At 40.9% G+C, this 19,635-nt stretch overlaps 1 protein-coding gene across 1 annotated transcript in view; it reads right to left on the minus strand.

Moving 5' to 3' along the window:
• Nucleotides 1–19,336, minus strand: part of HACD3 (3-hydroxyacyl-CoA dehydratase 3) — a 30,681-nt gene extending 11,345 nt beyond the window's left edge. The window contains exons 1-6 of the mRNA XM_016208635.2: nucleotides 19,107–19,336; nucleotides 9,062–9,104; nucleotides 7,191–7,264; nucleotides 5,801–5,965; nucleotides 3,759–3,810; nucleotides 1,449–1,559 (exon numbers count right to left, since the gene is read on the minus strand). Coding sequence (XP_016064121.1) covers nucleotides 1,449–1,559; nucleotides 3,759–3,810; nucleotides 5,801–5,965; nucleotides 7,191–7,264; nucleotides 9,062–9,104; nucleotides 19,107–19,193 — 532 coding nt within the window. The 5' untranslated portion in view covers nucleotides 19,194–19,336. The remainder of the gene's footprint in view (nucleotides 1–1,448; nucleotides 1,560–3,758; nucleotides 3,811–5,800; nucleotides 5,966–7,190; nucleotides 7,265–9,061; nucleotides 9,105–19,106) is intronic.
• Nucleotides 19,337–19,635: the final 299 nt, after the last annotated feature.

The following is a 19,635-nucleotide window of genomic DNA, read 5'->3' on the forward strand; positions in this document are numbered from 1 at the left end:
TAGCCACTGGTATGTCTATTTTAGCATAGGTCCTCTTGATTTAGATATCTTTTTTAACTTTGTAAAATTGATAATAAAAAATGTCTTAGATTTTATTTTCTTCATTGCTGACTTAAACATTTTTTCTGTATATTAGTTTCAGTTCCTCTTATGACTTTCCTGTACATACTTGTGTTTATTTGGTGGAGTTTTCACATATTTAAATCAATTCGTAAAAGTTCTTTATATGTCAAGAAATCAACCTTGATTTGTATTTATTGCAATTTTCCATCAAACCTCCATCCCCACACTGCTAACCTCAATGTACTTTTCATCTTCAATGCTGTCGTGGCTGGGATGTTTTTAGATATACAGGAATTTAGATGTTTTCTTGTAGTCAAATATATTGACCTTTTCCTATATGATTCTTCCAACACTTTTAAGCTTAGAAAAGCCTAACCTTCCACATGAGATTTTTATAAGTATCTATTTATATCTCCTATTATGGCTTAGCTTTTTGACATGTAATTCTTAAATCCCTGGAGGGACTTATTTTTGTATACAGTGTAAGGAAGAAGCATCAAACAGAGCCCTTGCTCCCTAAGGTGCCCGAACCTAACCCAATTTAACCTGGAAACATTTATCCAATAAAAAAGTACTGGATAGTATTTCTCTTTCCATTGATTCATGATTCCTTTACCATATATAATTCAGGTATGTATATAATGTAAAAGCTATTCCTAGGCCACCTAATCTACTCTGCTAATTAGTCTATTCTTACACTAAGACCATACTATTTTAATTCTCTCTCTTTCATATCAGGTGGAGAAAGTCCTCTCCCATTACCTTTCTTCCCCCAAATTTTATTATCCATTTATTGCTCACAATAAAATTTCAGAATACCTTAGATCACATTCTCAAATATTTTCCATAGTCATGTATGTTGGCCAGAATTCTGTTAAACATGCAAATTAATTTATCAAGAACTATTTTTTATTTTTTTTGTTTGTTTGTCAAGAACTATTTATATGATAGTCTTTTCATTCATTTTTAGAACAGTCCAGTTGAGAATCTATTTAGGCTCCAAAAAGATGAGCTCCCTTTGGACTTGCATAACTTTGACACTGGAAGTATCACACCCATTTCTTTAGTTATAAACTACCATGTCGTGAACAGAAAAAGGGATGCTAGCCCAAGATATGCTCCTGGTGAACTGTGTGGACATGGACCATTTCTTTGGCCATCTCTAAGCCTGTTTCCTCACCTGTTAAAGAGACAGAACATCAGCCTGCCTGTTTCAGAGGCCACGGGAAATAAAAGATGTGAAAGCACAATGAAAAGCATGAAGTACTATACAAATACGGTGGGTTATTACTAATACCAAAGGCAGAGAGTATTACCTACCTTTGGTGAGCAGTGGGCCAATCTACTAAAAAAAAAAAAAACTAGCATTAAAATTTGGTACTTGCCTTTTCCCAATATAAAGAGCCGCACAGTCATGTTGACAAACATCCAGGAGAATCCCAAGAATTGCACAAGATTATACATGAACATGTATCCTTTCTTCAAGCTTATAAGAGCTGAAGAGTAAAGCAAGGCAGTAAACTGTTACAAGCAGTCAGTAGTCATAGTCACAGCAGAAGAAGGGGGTGTGTAGGGTATACAGTCTTAACTTCATCCCTCTTTTCTATTTGGGTGCCCTAAGTTCCCACACAAATACCTGGCCCAGGTGTGCACCAGCCTGGCTCCTGGTCCCATACAGAAACAGGTAAGGGAAAATTGTGAGGAACATTCCACTCCAAGGTATGTTTTCAGCAGTCTTCCCCTCAGAGCCTTTAAGTGTTAAGTATACAGACATAACAAATCCAAGAAGAGAATATATCTTAGGAGGCATTAAAGTAGGGGGAAAGAGGCTATACTCAGCTCCTGTTCTTGTCATCTTAATATAATCTACAGTTACTTCTTTTCTTGAATTTTTTTAAGGTCATACAGGTTGAACTAGCTCAAAGAGAGAGAATGACTATTGAAAAAAATTCTGATATTTGGTCATATATTCATTCAACCAAGCATAAATGAACACCTACAATGTCCAAGGTACAGAGGGGCACTACTGGGATTCAAGAACTTACAATCTAAAACCATAATACAAGACAGAATAACAGGTAACGTCTTGTGAAAATTTCAAGGTGAGAAAATGACATTGGGCTGGGAAGTGGGAATCAGGTAAGTCTGACCTGAGCTTTGGAGGATGGGTAGAAGGAGGACATAACCAAAGGAGGAAAATTACAATCTGAGAGGCAAGAGAATGAGGGACATTAATTTTGTCTGCAGCCTAAGGTTTGTGCAACACAGCTAATTAGAGTTAAGGAAGGAGTGAGGAACTTAGAGCCACAGTTGAGTCAAAGGAGTAAAGGACAATTCTCAAGAAAAGCGCTGGAGTGCAGATTCTGCTGCCACACATTTATTCCCAACTACAGATATTCTGCATACTCACTTGGTTGACGCTCAAATAATCACTAAACAGTAGTGTGGTTAAGCAAAAGCAACCTTATTCTAAAGGGCCAAAGAAACCAGACTTCTGGCAACATTTAACTAATTAAAAATTTTTCTTCAAAACTATAAAAGTTTATCACACTTCCCCATCACTTCTTTCACTAGGAAACTTAATGAATTTAGACAAAACAGTTCAAGTTTTATCTAACATTCTAAAAATCCATCTATAAGCATTTTTACATAGTTTTGAAGCTTATCCCTCTAAAATCAAAAAATTAATTTAAATCTCAGGTGGCCATTTATATTGTTATTCTTTACCTCCACTAACTTTCTCCCCTCTCCTTTGCTTTGCCACAGGACTATTTCTCTAAATTACTAGTTATTGAAATCTTTTTATTAGAGTAATAAAACCTTTTCAAGAGGAACTTTATTTATACCACCAATACATAAAACACAAAAGCAGAGTTGCTTTGGCTGAAGTCGAACTACTTAGGTAGCCTATGCCTCCAAAGCATCTCTGGGAACCCCTGGGTTGCCATAGAACATAGTTTGAAAACCACTGCTCTACAACTTTCCACTTCCTTATTTACGGCATGCCAAATAAGCGTCACTAAAACTTGAAAAAGTATGAACAAGTGAGGAACCCTTACTCTGTTTTAAGCATTAGTTTTAACTTACAGACTTTCACAGTCCTCCCTCTAGAATGTAAGCTCTTAGAGCACAGGTGCTATGATGAATTCACTGGCTCCACATCTCAAGAGACTAGTACAATGCTTTCAATGCAGCAAGAATTTAATAGAGAGCTGTTGAATTTAATCTATGTCACCCAGAATATAATACACTTACAGAGCTTCTTGCTTATCAGTGTTGGACAGATAGAAATGGATTTTTTTAAAGGTTGACAACCGCACTTATCTGTGGCATGGCCCTTAAGATCTCAGTTGGGAGAAAAACACTAGGCTGGAAGGAGGGTAGCCTTGGACCTACATGGTATTTCCACATGTCCATGCAGTATATGCTGTCACCTAACATTAGGCCAGTCCAAGAGACTAAGGTTCTTCCATACTACTATACCAGCTTGGTATGCTCAGGTGACGTTAGGCTCCCAACGGAAGGGAAACATTACAAATAAGGCTTCTAATGTGGGTGTGCACAGCATAAGCACTGGACATTAAGGACTACTCATCAACTCACCTACACAATATTAGCTCTCCTATCACATCACACTCATCCATACCCCCATCTCAAGTTAACTGGTTACTACCACAGCAGCAGGGGCAACTTACTTTCAGGGGAGCCTTGGCTTTCAATTCTGAGTTTATTTAGGCGTTCTTCTTCCTAGAATTTGGACAGAAGTTTTTCAAGAACAGAAGTTAGAATTCCCAGTTGCTTGCAAAAATCCACATACTGGATAAGTGATCTGACTCCTGAAAGCCACCTCCTCTAACTGTGTGCATGCTTCATTGTGGAAAATGTCCTAGCTCGTAGTGCCAAAAAGCCCAAGTCCTCCTTACTGAGGAGCATTCACATCACAGAATGCCCATCCAATGCTCACAGAACTAAGCCAATCAGCTGGCTTCTAATTTACAAAGTGGGTAATCTTGAAATCTTAGAGCTGGAGAGACATTCAGATTTGTCACGGTCATAGAAACAAAACAGGAATTTAAGACAGAAAATAGATTGCTATTTTATTTTTTTAACACCTCTAGATTTTTAGTATAATTTTTCCAGAATCTAAAATCATGTCTCCACATTGGTATGAACTCAAATTAGGATAATATATAGGTAGTTACATATAGAAATATTTACAGATATATGTATTTGCATAGGCAGTATGTACACACATAGTTCGTTTTTCGGTCACCTGAGAGGACCTAGAAGCAATGACACCCCAGCAGCAATAAGCATAGCTGAGCCCAGATCTTGGTTTCCACTACCATTCTCCAATAGAAAGAACAGAGGCTCCTTGAAAAATAGCTGATTCTAGGGCTGGAGCAAGGAATACACAAGATAAGCCTGGTGCCCTGGCAGGAGAGTCCACAAACCCAAGAGTCATGGGTTCAATTCTTGGTCAAGGTCACATACCTCAGTTGCAGGTTCAATCCCTGGCCCCCAGTCAGGGCTACTGTGGGAGGCAACCAATTGATGTGTCTCTTTCACAAAGATGTTTCTACCCCCCCAACTCTCTCTAAAAATCAATGGAAAAAATATCCTCGGGTGAGGATTAAAAAATAAAAAGATAAGCCTGGAGCAGCTTATAGTGCCAGAAATTAAGGAAAGAAGGAAGCACAGGGAGGAAGCGAAGGAAGCAAAGGGAGGAAGGAAGGAAGCACAGGGAGGGAGGGAGGGAGGGAGAAAGGGGAGGGAGGAAGGCAGGCCCAACCCTAGCTGGTTTGGCTCAGTGGTTAGAGTGCTGGCCTGTGGCCTGAAGGGTTGCAGGTTCGATTCCTGCAAGGGCAGATACCTGGGTTGCCAGCTGTAGGCTCAATCCCCGGCCCCGGTCGGGGTGCGTGAGGGAGGCAACCAATTGATGTGTCTCTCTCACATTAATGTTTCTCTCTCTATCTCTCCCCCTCCCTTCCACTCTCTCTAAAAAAAAAATCAATGGAAAAAATATGCTTGGGAGAGGATTAACAAAAAAGAAAGCCTGCCCCGCAATGATGGAGCTTGGAGCTTTGTAAAAGGGACACAAGAGCCAACTGAAAGAGTTCTATTGGCCAAAGCTGAAATAATTTGAGCAACAAAATAACTAGTATAGAATTATAACCCAAACTATAAAATAAATATTCATTACTGATATATTTTTTAAATGACTGAATAAATAAATGGGAGAGAATAATCTCCAGGAACAGAATAGTTTCAAATATAGTAAGTAGATCCTCCACCCTGAAGATGGGAAGCATAACTCCCCACTCCTTAAGCATGGGCTATGCATAGGAATTTCCTTCCAAAGAGTCCAGAAAGGGGGAGAAGTAACATTACAGTAAAGAGACCCGGCAAACACTACCTCAGCCACATGAGCAAGATCAGTATCAACAGCAATGTCATGTTGATAGTACGGACCCATTATATGACATGATAAGATGGAACCTCTGTGGTTTTCCTCCCCAAAGCCAATCACCCTAGTCTAATCATGAAAAAAATCAAACCACAGGGAAGAACAGTCTACAAAATATATGACCAGTACTTCTATAAAACCATGTCTCCAGGTCATTAACTGAATTTCTAAGTTTGTATTTATTCTATCAGACCCTTAGAGGTATCTGAGGTGGCCCAAATAACTTGGGCTCCTCATGATTTCTGTCTAGGTCCTAGGGTCCTTACTGACCTTGGCTCTGAGCTCCATTTCCGCATCAGACTCGTCCAGCCAGCGATCAAAGTCAGGGGCCAAAAACAGTGGGCGCTTCTCTTGCTTGGTGAGTCTCTCCCACCATTGGCTCACCTTCTTCTGTATCGTAATGTTTACCTGCCTCTGGGTCAGTTTGTAAACCGGCTAAGAGAGAAAATGAGAATGTGAGAATGCCTTTTCCTTCCCATCCCCTCTCCTTCCCTGAAACTGCCCCAAGCCAGTATGACTATACGGAGAAGCTGCAGGTAGGCTAATTCCCCTTCCTTCTCTGTTCCTACACATCCTGATACAAGAGAACATCTAGACCAAGGGCTGGTATAGGGAAGAGCTGGTAAGAACAGCACTGTCTGATTCTCCCAATGAATGCCACAGGAGGAAATCAGGGTAAGAAAGGCAGAGTGTTCCTGGTTATCCTAGAAGAAACTAGACACACCTCCTGCCAGATCCACATCATGCAAGGTACCACATCCAATCACTCTCTCAAGTACATCCTCACCTTCCAAATTTTCCTCCCATGAAGATGACTGAATTCAAATGATCAATGGTCCCTGGCATAGGGTCCTTATGTTAGAAAGGTCTAATCAAGGCCACAACTGTACTGGATCAGACACAACTTTTTCACAAAGGTCAGCCAGGGAGTCTTCCCAACTACACTCAAATTCTTAGAGGCTGTTCCAGTTCATTATTCTTCTACATAGCTTCTCCCTTCACCTCCAAAGCAAGACCCATGATAAGTTCTCCACCCCTTAAACCACTGCTATTAAAACAACGAAGCAACTGAAACCTCCTATAGACAGAGAGCCATGTGCTCAAGTCCCCAGAGATAAGAAAGAGTGTAATTCCAGAAAGTGAAATACACCATGTGTTGGATTCTCTCCCTTCCTGTTACAGAAGCTTCGTCAAGCTCTGAGAGAAGGGAAACTTCAACATATGTCCCACATTCTTTCTAAAGATCAACTGTCTTAGCCTTTCCGATTTCTACTGCCCCTCTGGCAAAGTCACGTGAAAGTCACCTGCCCTCTGTAACTCTGCTCTCTATGGGGACCATTCTCCTCCTCTGTCATCACTAAAAAAACAGAATATCAGAGCTGGAAAACAGCAGATTGGATAAGAGATCATTTAACATATAAGAAAACTAACTCAAAAAAAGTGAAAGGATTTGTTCAAGCCACTAATAAGTGACAGAGCCCAGAATCACCTCAGGTTCTGACTTCCACATTCCTCTGCAGCTAAAACCTGTTCCAAACAATAGAACTATATTCTCCTTTGGTTTTTATCTTCTTTCCCACAACCCCTGCTCCCCATTTCACTAAAATATTAGTATTTATTTCCAAAAACAGAAAGGAAAGTGAGAAAGGAGAGAATATACCTCTGGCTTCACAAGGTCCAAGAACTCCAGGTGAAACTCATAGACATTGTCTCCTTTGGCACCATGTCCTTGAGCTGTAAAGAAAGAAGTGAGGGTTACTGTGAACTTGAGCAGAGAAAGGCCATCCATTAGTGCAGTTCTTTCAGAAGTATACAAATGTCAGTGGTTCCTGCCAAAATGAGTGGGGGCTTGTGAGAAGAATTACTCAACAGCTAGATAAGCTAAATCCTGAACAAAAGTTTATCTCCACATGTCCTTCTGATGGTCAGTTCCAGAGTAGCTCCTTAATCTTCCAATGTGGCCCTGACAATGCCCAGTACAAATAGGCAGGGAAAAGATTACAGAAAGCAAAGCCAAAGGTATCACATAGATATAAATTTAACTTTCACTTGTACTATGGCGCCGAATCCAGAGCAGAGAAAAATCGGGTTAAGGAAAGTTGCAGGGTACATGGCAATACTGGATTGTCTCAAAGAAAGCTCTGACCCTAACACCTTTCAACCAGGGATAGAAAATGGAGAAGATGACTTCTCCTTTAGCACATCCCAAATGGAACAAAAAAAGAGAGAAATCATTTTCTCAACTCATTCCTAAGAGAGGACAAAGGGCACTGGGAGGACAGAGCCTGGGTTGACCATTATGCCATCCCTGTGCCTTCACATAGCTCCTCTCCCCAAATCAAGCCATGCCTCAGTGCCAGTGCCTGCTGCACATCCCTTCCCCTCTCACTCTCTGACCTATCAATTCGGTTCTATTTCCTCATCTGGCCATATGTAGCAGAACTTGCCTAATACTTGCTACAGGTAGCAGTTGTTCCCTAGGACCATACATTCCTTAAGACAGAACAGTCTCTAAGCTCCAAGTGGAAAGATACACTTTTATCACTTTAACTTCTATTCAAATGTACAAATCCTAAAAAAATCCCTGAGCTGCTACTACCACTGCTCTCATCTTGAAAAGTAGATACAAAAGTCAGGCTGTGATTTCATGCAAGTATCTTAAGGCAGATGGAATCTCATATAAAAGAGAAACTCTTCAATGTCCCATAACCCTAGTCACTTACTAATGGCATTCCGAAGAACAAGAACAGAAAGAAATCAGGACGAATCCCACTCCACTGGGTGACAATAAATCCAGACCTACCCTCTGAGGCATAGCAGCAAATGTGCTGATAGACTGAGGAGAAAAGAGATGGAGGCAGATTCACAGAATCCAAGGCTGCCAGAGCTGGAAAAGCTTTAGGTATCATCTAGAGTGTTTCTTAAACTGGTCTGTAAGTATAATATCAGGGTCATTAAGAAAATTTCTGGTTTTGGTTTCATTATAATCTTTAAAAAAAAAAAAAAAGGTCCCCTAGATGGCTACCTTATAAGGGAGTACAACCACCAAGTTTAGTGGCTGTGTCTGCATCTCTGTTCACAGCTGCAATGAAGCCACGTATCACTTAAAGTGACCATGCTTAACTCAATGTTTCTCAATCTAGGTCTATGGCCCTGGGGATGCTGAGGACATATTCTCAGATGTCTGTGGGTCCTCAAGTTTGAGAGACACAACTTATAACCCAATACCCTATTTTATAGGTCAGAGAAGTCAGTAAGTTGTCTAAGGTAGCAGCAGAATTAATCTCCGTATTTCTAGCCCAGGATTCTTTTTTGCTATATCTACTGCCTCTCCAAGGGGAAAGCAGGATTTTAAACAAATTCTTTGACTTTCTTAATCATGTATTTCAAAAACAATCTAGTTTACCCCAAGAGTACCAGAGAGGTGAGCATAAATAGAAAGTGAATAAAACAGAGATAAAAATAAAAAGAAACCACCACTAAACCTCTTCAACTTCGTAGAGAGCTGGGAGCATGTACCCAAATACTGACCTTTGAAATGCAGAACATTTTCAGTGATGCTGATGGCAGGATTCTGTGAAAAGAGACCAAGGATGCGAGAAGGGCATTTTAATGAGGAGGAAAATGGAATTAAAACCATCCTTCCCCCTTGGGGACTCACCTCCTACCCTGTGCCTCCCCCAAGAAATACATTTAGTCGTTGATTCACATCTCTGTGCAGAGTTTCTCTATGTCTATCTGCACCCATCTGAGATTGCAGGCTCCTGCAGGAAGGACCCGAAACTGCTCTAACTGTGCAGAACAATCAGGTAACTCAGCCAGTCCATCTGATAAGTGCGAATAGTGCAAGGTGCTGTATGAGGTGTTACAGGGGAATGCTCAGATCTCTCCCCTCAGTCCCTGGGCTGTGGAGGCAGAGAACCTAATTGAACAGATGAGTCATTTCCTGTGAGAAGATACCAAAGAGTATCAAATAACACATGCAAGACCCAATGAGTAGTAAAAAGCAGTAAGCGTACAGTTAAACCAGCAAGCAAACTGGAAACCGACCAGCTGGGGAAAGCTTCGCCAAGTGCGAGGCCTGTGTTGCAACTTGAAGAATAAATCAACTCCAACAGGTAGAGGGAGGGGCTGAGGACTGGGGCTGGATGAAAATGAAACACGCAGCACCTTAACCTGAGGCCCCGCACTCTCTTAGCCCCAGTTCAAAGGAAGAGTAGAACAGACCGAAATTCTCAAAACTGTTCATTTCTCCCCAGAGGTTGCTACATGCCTTTAGCAGCATAATTTAAAATGAAGTAGTTTAACTCTTTTCCCAGTAGAGAAACAAGTCACCTCTCCTACCTCAAAGCTAATAAGCAAGCAGCAGCAGGTTTCCATTGCTACTGCCTTAACTGGTTTATTTTTCTCCTGTAGGCTCAGTCTCTGTGCTCCATCACACATCAAAGGAAACCAACAAGACAGAAGATACTAATGGGCAGTGGGAGCCTAGATGCTCTATTCATAGCCAAGAGTATTAGGAAAAGGGGAATAATGAAGACTTGGGGTGGGGGAGCATTTGAGCCAAGCTTTATGTTAAGAACCAACTCTGTGGAAGTAAAGATTTCAGGCTGAGCAGCTCAACCAAAGATTGTCTAGATTGTCAACAATCTAGACAATCTCTGACAGGAAGAGGGAGTTAGGAAACCTAATTTTAAAAAAGGCAAAAAATAAATAAATAAAAAATAAAATAAAAAAGGCTACACTTCCAGGGGCATGATTCCTCAGCAAGGGAAACAGGGTTTTGATGTAAATATGATCTGAAAGCTAGAGTTCTGGGGTGTCTTAGAAGTAAGTTTCCTACCTAGGTCACTTCTTGCCCAACTCTTCCCCATACCCTAACCCACATGGAAGGAAAAATGGAGGTTTGGAGGCCCATTTTACTCTCCTCAGACAGACAGGTGTGTGCAAGCAAGGTCTAAGGGCTAGCTGCAGCCCAAGTCCAGGAGGTCATTAAGCATTTCTGTGAGCCAGATTTCAGATGCTAACTCAGCAATAACGGGGCAGCTCCTACCCAGCAGTACACTGGGCATTTCAGCTTAAGCTTCTCCAACAGTGGTGGCAGTAGAGGAATATTTCAGTTAAAAATGCTTATGCCAGATACAAGTTCAAAATTGGGAAGTGACCCTGAAGTGATAAAAAAAAGTAGTATATACAGTTTTAAGTGAGATTGGCCTACAATTTCCCTTTCTTATATCTCCGTCTCCCTCCCCCCTTCTCTGGAAATGTAAGTACAAGTCTGGTGTGGTAGCTAGCCTTCAAAATGGCCCCCAGTGAGCCTCTCCCCCCAGTATTTACACCCTGTGCGGTCGCCTCCTAACTGACGTCAGGTATGATCTGAGTAACCAACAGAATACAGTGGAAATAATGTGACTTCTGAGGTTAGGTCATAAAAGCCATTACAGCCTCCATCTAGGCCGCCTCTGACCGTTCACTATGGGCAAAGGCAGACACCATGTCATGAGAACACTCAAGCTGTCCTGTGTGGAAGCCTACATGGAAAACAACCTGTGGATGCCAATTTGCCAACGAGGTAAGTGAGACACCCTTGAAGTGAATACCCCAGGCTACCATACAGCTGACATCTGACTACAACCTCGTGAAGAGATCCCAAGCCACAACAACCCTAGTCCTTCCTGAAGGACCCACAGAAACAGAGAGATGATAAATGATTATTGTTGTTTTAAACCACTACATTTTGGGGTGATCTGTTATGCAGTAATAGATAACTAATAAAACTAGAATTATTTCTATCAATGTTTGGTAGAACTCAATGGTGAAGCCACTCAAAACATCTGGAAATTTCCTTGTGGGAAGATTTCTGACTACTGATTTATTTAATGGTTATTGTGCTAGTTAGGTTTTCTATCTCTTTGATAGAAATCATCTTTACTTTCTAAGAATTTATCCATTTTATCTGACATAAATTCAATATTCTCTTTGCTTTTTAATGTCTGTAGCTTCTATGTATGGTTAAGCCTTTTTCATTACTGATAAGGTTTGTATTTTAATCTTATCAAGAGATTGGTTCATTTTATTTGTCTTTTCAAGAACTAACTTTTAGCCCTAGCTGGTTTGGCTCAGTGGTTAGAACATTGGCCTTCAGACTGAAGGGTCCTGGGTTCGATTCCTGCCAAGGGCACTACCTCGGATACAGGCTCAATCCCCAGGGAGCTCCCTGGGGCCTATGAAGGAGGCAACCAATCAATGTGTCTCTCTCACATGGATGTTTCTCTCTCTCTCTTCTACTCTCTCTGAAAAGCAATGAAAAAAATAATCCTTTGGTGAGGAAAAAAACTAACTTTTAGCTTTATTGATTCTATCTCTGTTTTCTGCTCTTTATTACATCCTTCAACTTTAAGAGAATTGGCTTTTTTTCTAACTTCTTGAAATAGACTCAGAGGGCGTTAATTTTCAGACTTCATTCTTTTCTTTTAATTAATACTTTAAATGTAAGCATTTAAAAATATAAATTTCCTGCTAGCTCCTACTTTGGTAGCACCTCTCAAGCTCTGAATGTAGTATTTTCATTATCATTCACTCTAAAATATTTCCTAATTTACATTATCGTTTTTTCCCCCCTTGAAACATGGGTTACTGAGAAGTGTTTCTTAATTGCCAAACACATAAGATTTTCTAGCTATCTTATGTTTCTACCTCAATTACACTGTGATCAGAGAACATTCCCTATATGATTTTAATCCTTTCAAATCTGTGGAGACTTGTTTAAGGAAGCAGTATATAGACACAAACTTTGTAAATGGTCTGAGTAAACTTGAAAATAATGCATATTCTGGAATTATTAGATGCAGTATCCTATATATATATCCATTAGGTTTACTGTTAAGTATGTGTTCCAAAATCTATCTTTTTGGAATTTTGTCATCTTCTATCAATTACTTAAAAACTCACATTATTTTAAACTTGTCTATTTCTCCTTGTACCTGTTAATTTCCATATTATAGAGACCATGTTACTAGTTTTATGTAAGTTTAATATTGTTGTATCTTCCTGGTGAGTTGAAACCTCTATTATTTTGAACTGACCTTTTTATCTCTAAAAATACATTTGACCTAAAACTCTTATCTGATATCAACACAATGATCTGCATTTGCTTCTGCCGGGCATCTAGGAACCCTATCAATTTAGACCACTTGAAACTAAATTCATGGCTTGAAGGTTTTTGGGTCTCCAAAACTGTGCACATTTGGGCTGCATAATCTTTTGAGAGCCAACTAACAGTTTTAAGTCCTCAAGGACCTCTCCCTCCACTTTGTTCAGTGCCAAGGTACGTGCAGAGAACACGGGCTGGGTTTACCTCTAGTCCATCCCTCTACAACTGTGTAGTCCTCTGAAGTAGAGTTAGTGGGGAAAAGGGTTTCCTATTACATACTGCATTTCCGATGGGATTTGGTCTTACTTCTGTCCCCTGCACTCTGTCAGGTTGTCAAAACCAAAATTCAAGTTCATGCAGCTGAGCAAATGTACTGAAGGCAAAAGCAATTTCAGAGCTCAGCTTACCCCTCTGAGTTCCCGCTTTATTTTCTAACTTGTTGAATTCTTGATGATTTTAAGATTTATATTGAATACTTTTAGTTTTTAGTAGAAAGATTGATCTGCACAACTCAGCCCATCTTTTACTAGAGATGGAATTGTGCCTTTGCTTATGAAAAGAGGAGTGAATAAGGAAAGGGGTAAAAGGTCGCTCTGGAGTCAGATGGACCTGGGTACAAATCCTAGTCATATCATACTTATTTCTATCATTCACTTTTAAATCCACAGCAACTGTCATCATTTAAAAACAAAACAATAAAACCCTTTATTTCACAAGATTGTTGTGAGAGCTACAATAATATGCAGAGTCTGACATCTAGTAAGCACTCATATTATGGTTGCTTTTCTTCCTCTGATTAGAATGCTCTTCTAAACTTCCTAACTAATCTATTCATCTTTCAACATCCAGGTCAAATGTTAATTCCTCTTCCCATCTACTCACTTTCAACATCAAAATTAATGGCTTCCTCACTACCTCCTCTTCACCTTTATTATAATACTTATCACAATGTTCTGTATTTATTGTTTCTTGGTTCATCTGCCCCTCTAGAATTGAGTTCCCTGATAGCAGGGACTATGGTTCACACATCTCTGTATCCCTAATGCCTCAATAGCTATTTAATAAAGTGAAATTAAATCAACTCACCCCATTTTCATAATTTTTGACAGAACTAGAGTTCAATGAATTATCTGCTACCTAAATCTTTAGACGATGGTTTCCTTTCTAGTTCAAATTGTTAGTATTTACCTTTACTGGCACGTATGATTAATATATGTGCAGAAAAGACTTATAAAGTAAGCAGGAGGCTCACTGAACTCCCAGTTACCTAGCACTGTGCGTGGACCATTGTGAGTACTCAATAGTTACCAAATTATTTCATTACTTTATTGTTTTACGAGTATTTTTCTACTGTGGTTCTGAACAGCTCAGACTTAATCTTCGTTATGAAATATTTAAAAAGCAATCAGTCGTACACAGAAAAATACAGCAAACACCACTCATCCGTTAGCATTTAGCTTTACTTGAATCAGTGGGGTTTTTTTAAAGAAATAAAATAGATATGGGTACAGTTATACAATTACTTAATCCCACTGCCCTGTCTCTCTCAAACACATCCCATCCTCACAGGTAACCACTATTTCCATTGCATGTCTTTTTTTTCTTGTCTTTTTTTCTGTTTTTATTGAGAGAGAGAGAGGAAGGGAGAGGGAAAGGAAAAGAAAGAGAAACATTGCCTGGTTGCCTCCCATACACACCCTAACCGGGAACCAAACCCAAAACCTGGGCATGGGCCCCGACCAGGAATGGAACCAGCAACCTTTCGGTGCACAGGACAACACTCAACCAACTGAGCCACACCAGCCAGGGCACCCACTGTATTTCTTTATTCACTTATAACAAGTTGGGTATTTATTATTATACAAAGTATTATTTCACATGTTACATAAATGGTCTATATAATTCTTTGACTTGCTTTTTGGTTTATATTATATTTCTAAGCTTTATCTTTATAGATACAGGCAGTTCCGTCTCATTTATCTTAGCTGTTCTACAGCATGCCATTGTTTAAATACATCACAGTCTATCCATTCTTCTGTTGATGAGAATTAAGATTGTTTTTAATTTTTTTGCTGCAGTGAACATGCTGTCTCTTTGTACATGAATGGAAGAGCTTCTCTAAGGAGCAAAATTTCCAAGGCATATGGATATGCACATCTTCAGCTTGACTAGACAGTGCCACACTGTTCTCCAAACCAGTTGTACCAATTAATAATCCCACAAACTGTATAAAAATGTCCCACCATTGAACACCCTTGCCAACAGTTGGTAATGTCAGACTTCTGATTTTTCACAGTCTAATGTGAAAAATAATGTCCTATCATTTTAATTTAAATGTCCCTGATTATAAGTGAGGTCAAGTATCTTATCAGGTTTATTGACCATTCTTGTTTCCTTTTACTCTCAATTCCTTTTATTATCTACCCCTTTTCTATTGGGTAATATGCCTTTTTCTTATTGATCTATAGGTGGTTCTTTATATATTCAAGATGCCAGTCAGTTGTCAGTGATATGTGTCACAATTTCTCCTTCAAGTTTGTCTTAAATTTGTCAATCTTTTTCTTATTTAAAGTTTCCTGTGTCTTGATTAATGCATTCTTCCCTGTTCCATTAACATACAGTCTCCTATATTTTCTTTTAGTAGCTTTGCTTTATGCATTTAGGTTATTAACCCACCTGGAATCGACTTCTGTGTATGCAGGCAAGATCTCATTTTATCTTTTTGCCACTTGGATGACCAATTGTCCCAGTACAATTTCCTGAATGGTTCATCCTTTCCCATATTAATCTGTAAAGCCACACGGTTGTACAGTAAGTTTTCTTATATATGGATAAATTTTCTAATAGACTACTCTGCTCTATTGGTCTTTGTATGTCTCTCATCTGAGGTTTAATATCACAATGATAATCCCTTACACTTGAAGAGCACACTAGAATTCACAAAGCACTTTCAAATCTAATATTCAATTCAAACCTCAAAACAATCCTCTGAATTAGGTGTTATTATTCACATTTACTTGGATGAAGAGGCCAAGGCTCACAAAGGCTAAGTGAATTACCCATGGCCACCAGATAGTAAGTATAAGAGCAAGGACTCAATCTTCAGCTACCACTCTTTCCACCAGACTCTGTTGGGTAAGAACAAGAATCTTATTTTTCAAACAGCTCCCAAATAGAGCTATGCACTTTGTCCACACACAACTAAAATAAACAAACAAACAAAAGCCCTGATAAGTGAACAAATGCTTCAACTACTATGGTTGCTGACACAAATCTGTCCATTAGGTTTATCTTGAAAATAAACTCTATTCTGAAAGTAACCTTGTCCTAGCCCCTCTGGACTCTAGCTAGCCTCTTTGCTACCGCTCACCTCAAACACAGACAATGCTACTGCTGAAGTCTTTACTGCACACCATTCCTCCTCACATCAGTAGTGGTTTCTCATCAGCCACTAACCCTGCAGCTCCAAAGACAGAATAGAGACGTGAATGTTGGTAAGGTGCATTTTTAAAGAAATTTATCTGTCTCTCAAAACACAAAAACACACACAAACCAGATGGTTCTCTCTTTCAGAAAGGGAGGGAAACCGAGCTGATGCCCCAAACTGGAATTCAACACTAAAACTCACACATAAGCTAGTATTATAATATGGGACATGCTAGAGAGAGCAGGGGGCGACAGAGAGCTGCCCAACAACTCAGCACCTAGCTTAATAAGGTAAGAGTAGGTGCTACACAAATGGTTGAACCAATAAATGAATTGCTTCATCTTGTACTACACAAATGGTTTACATTAAACAAAGGAATTCCTTCATCCTGAGCCAGAATCACTGGTTTCACAGGCCCTGCACAGAGCAATGAATTAAGAAATTTTAAAAATAAAATAAAAAGCAGCCCCTGATACTCAGAAGCTGGCATGGCACTCACAGCTAAAGCATGTTATTCTCCTACCAGACATAAACGATCTCACAGAATACCAACCTCAGACAAGGTTATTCTGAAACCTTGATTTTGTGTGTGTAGGCACAGACAAAAATTTGACCACTATGTCACCTGTAAGATACCAGGCACCTTTCCTCTCTTGGCGAAAGTAAGTGACTGCTACTTCCCTACCAATTATAAACAGTTTTATTTTTGTGCTAGTCTCTTCTCTATAGATAAGATATATTCAGATGACCAACCATTTTATGACAGCATCTAAAGTGAATCCCACTTCCTCGGACCATCCTCGAATCACCAAAGTCGACATCCTGTAATCAGTTCTTTCTAATACCCTCTTAAAACACCCCATGGCTCTATGAGGTATGCCTTCCCTTGCTGAAAAAAGTAATAAACCCAGCGTGTTTAAGTACTATGTTTCTGGCAGTGTTTGGCTGGATGGCGTTTACACAGTACAAGTCACATGATCTAAAAGTCTACGCCTTTCTCTTTCTAGAAGCTTCTCCCAATCTCAGTTTGACAAGAATTCTTCATCTTATTTCTGGAAGTCAACTCTAAACAAAAGAAAAGTAACAAATTCCTTTAACACCAAGGGACCTGGTTCAATATTCAACTCCAAATTTGTCAGTAAACACACTCATGCACAAAACTTTTTGTTTTATATAATATGCTTCTTTGTAAATAGTACACCCTTAGAAAGCCAAATCTTTCTGACATAGCTTTACAAATCCATAGTATCTCAACATGTGGTAGAGGATTTCTTTTATGAATGGCATGGACATGTTGCTTTTAAACTAATGGTAGCTAAAATGGATGTCTCAGAATTACACATAGGAAATCCCAGAGGAAAAACAAAACAAAACAAAAAAACTCAATTGGAGAAAAGAGATTTATTTTTTCCCCAAAAAGTTAAAAAAATTCCATTTTTTTCTCCACCTTTACATTTCTTCATTTTAACTATATTTCAAACTTACCTTCATATTTTTAAATATACCAAATACGATTGACATGCATTCATGTTTCTTAACTAAAAGGTTTAAACCTTTTAGGAAAAATAAGTATGATGCATTTTTTCATTTGTCCAACGAACTTCCACTTCTTTCCACCACCACCACCACTCCTTTCCCTCTAAAAACACCTTTTCTGTTTGCAGCTTCAAAAGTATCCCAGAATATTATACCCTTATTACATGACAGACACCTACAGAGGGCAAGGTCTTAATTTATTTAATTGGTCTACATAATGCTAAATACTTAGAAACTGTTGTAAAAGACAGGACTCTTCTTATTGGTTACTGGAAAAAAGCCCTCTCTAGACAGAAACTTCGACCCCCATCTACAAAAACTTTGTTTTCTTCCTTTTTTATTAAGACACCCTGAAGCAGAGAAGAGCTGGCACAGAACATTTACTCACTCTCTGAGGCAAAAGTATAACTCGGCCTGGTTTAACACTTTAAATGACACGCCGTACAATGTCACAGACTACTCAAAGGCATTCTGGCCAGTACTGCCTCTTCTCTTTTGATGGGAAAACAGGTTTATATTCTAGATGCAAAGATTAAATTCAACAAATTCAAGTCCGCACTCAAAGAGCACCTACACTTTGCAAGACAATAAGCCAGACAGGCTGACAGATCCAATCATAACCTCAGAGAGAGAGTGTAAGTGAAATGGAAGTTACAAAGCACCATAAGTGTCAGAGTGGGGGTAAGGATGACTGTAGAAAGAACATTACAGACTGAAATTTCAGTTCCTCAAAGACTGGAATCCTGAACGGTTTGGACAGAAACATGGGGGTACTCAGGTCCAGAGATCACCACTGAGGAAGCCTCAGCTCTTGCTCACACAGGGAGCCAATAAGATCAAGCATAAATGCTCCATGTGACAAGATAATTTTTAAATTCTCTATGCAACTCAGCAAACTTGAGCTCACAGCCTTCAGAGGTCTTCGAGGTCTTCTGGACTTTAAAATAAACAAGAATGATTTCCAACACTGAACGGTTGGGGAGTGGGTGTGGCCCCTGACTGGACCTCTCAGGCCCCCTCTGGACGTCCAGCCACGGCCGATCAAGCCACAGTCACACGGCGCCCTTCACCCAACGAGGTCGTCCCACGCCTCCAACGGCCTCAGCAGACCCAAACCCTAAGCGCCAGGCCTCCAGGGCCGGGCTCGGGCTCCATCAGACCGAAGACTACGAACAAAGAGGAGGCCCGGGACAGCCTCCGAGGCCCCCGCGAGACTCACGCAGCCCCCGAAGATGCCTGCAGCCCTCAGGGGGTCGTGCCCCGGGCCTGCGGGTTTTCCTCAAGGGCCAACTCGTGCCCGGGGCTGGACGCCGTCAGTGCACCGCGTCCCGGGTCCCGCTGGCGCACTGCGGACTCTCCAGCGCGCACAGGAACAAAGAAGCAGAGGCTCCGGTTGGGTCCCACTGAGTCCCGGGAGTCCCGGCCCTGCGCGCGTCCCGCCGCCCGGACCCGGCCTTTACCTGCACGTCACTCAGTTCCACGCGCAGATACAGCTCGCGATGTCGCTGAGCCCAGTAGACGTGCGGCGTCAGCACCCGGTTCTCCATGGCCGTTCAGCCCAGGGCGCAGGGCGAATCCGCTCGCTGCGCCTCGCTGCCTCTGGTAGTGCGTGGCTGGAGCCCGAGAACGCAGGCCGCAAACCCGCGCGCTCCTGAGGGTCAGCAGCCCGCAGCCTCCAGACGCCCCCACGCTCTCCGGCCGCACTTGCGCAGTGACGAGCCCGGGGAAGCGGAGCTGGCTCCCGCGCTAGGCGCGAGCGGGCTGGAGACTGGGCGGGGCGGGGCTAAGGCGGGGCGGGGCGGGGCTAAGGCGGGAAGGGGCGGGCCCAGGAGTGCAGGACGCCGAAGCTGGTTTGACTGCCTCCGGGATCGCAGATGCGCCGCGCTTCTCTCTGTTCTTTATGGCGACCTTTATAGATAAGCTTAAAATAAAAAACGCTGGAAACTCAAAAGAATGGGTCATCATCGGGAAAGGGCTTGGGACTGGGGT

The sequence above is a fragment of the Miniopterus natalensis genome, chromosome 1 (genome assembly GCF_054644295.1).
Source record: "Miniopterus natalensis isolate mMinNat1 chromosome 1, mMinNat1.hap1, whole genome shotgun sequence".
Classification (NCBI taxonomy): domain Eukaryota; kingdom Metazoa; phylum Chordata; class Mammalia; order Chiroptera; family Miniopteridae; genus Miniopterus; species Miniopterus natalensis.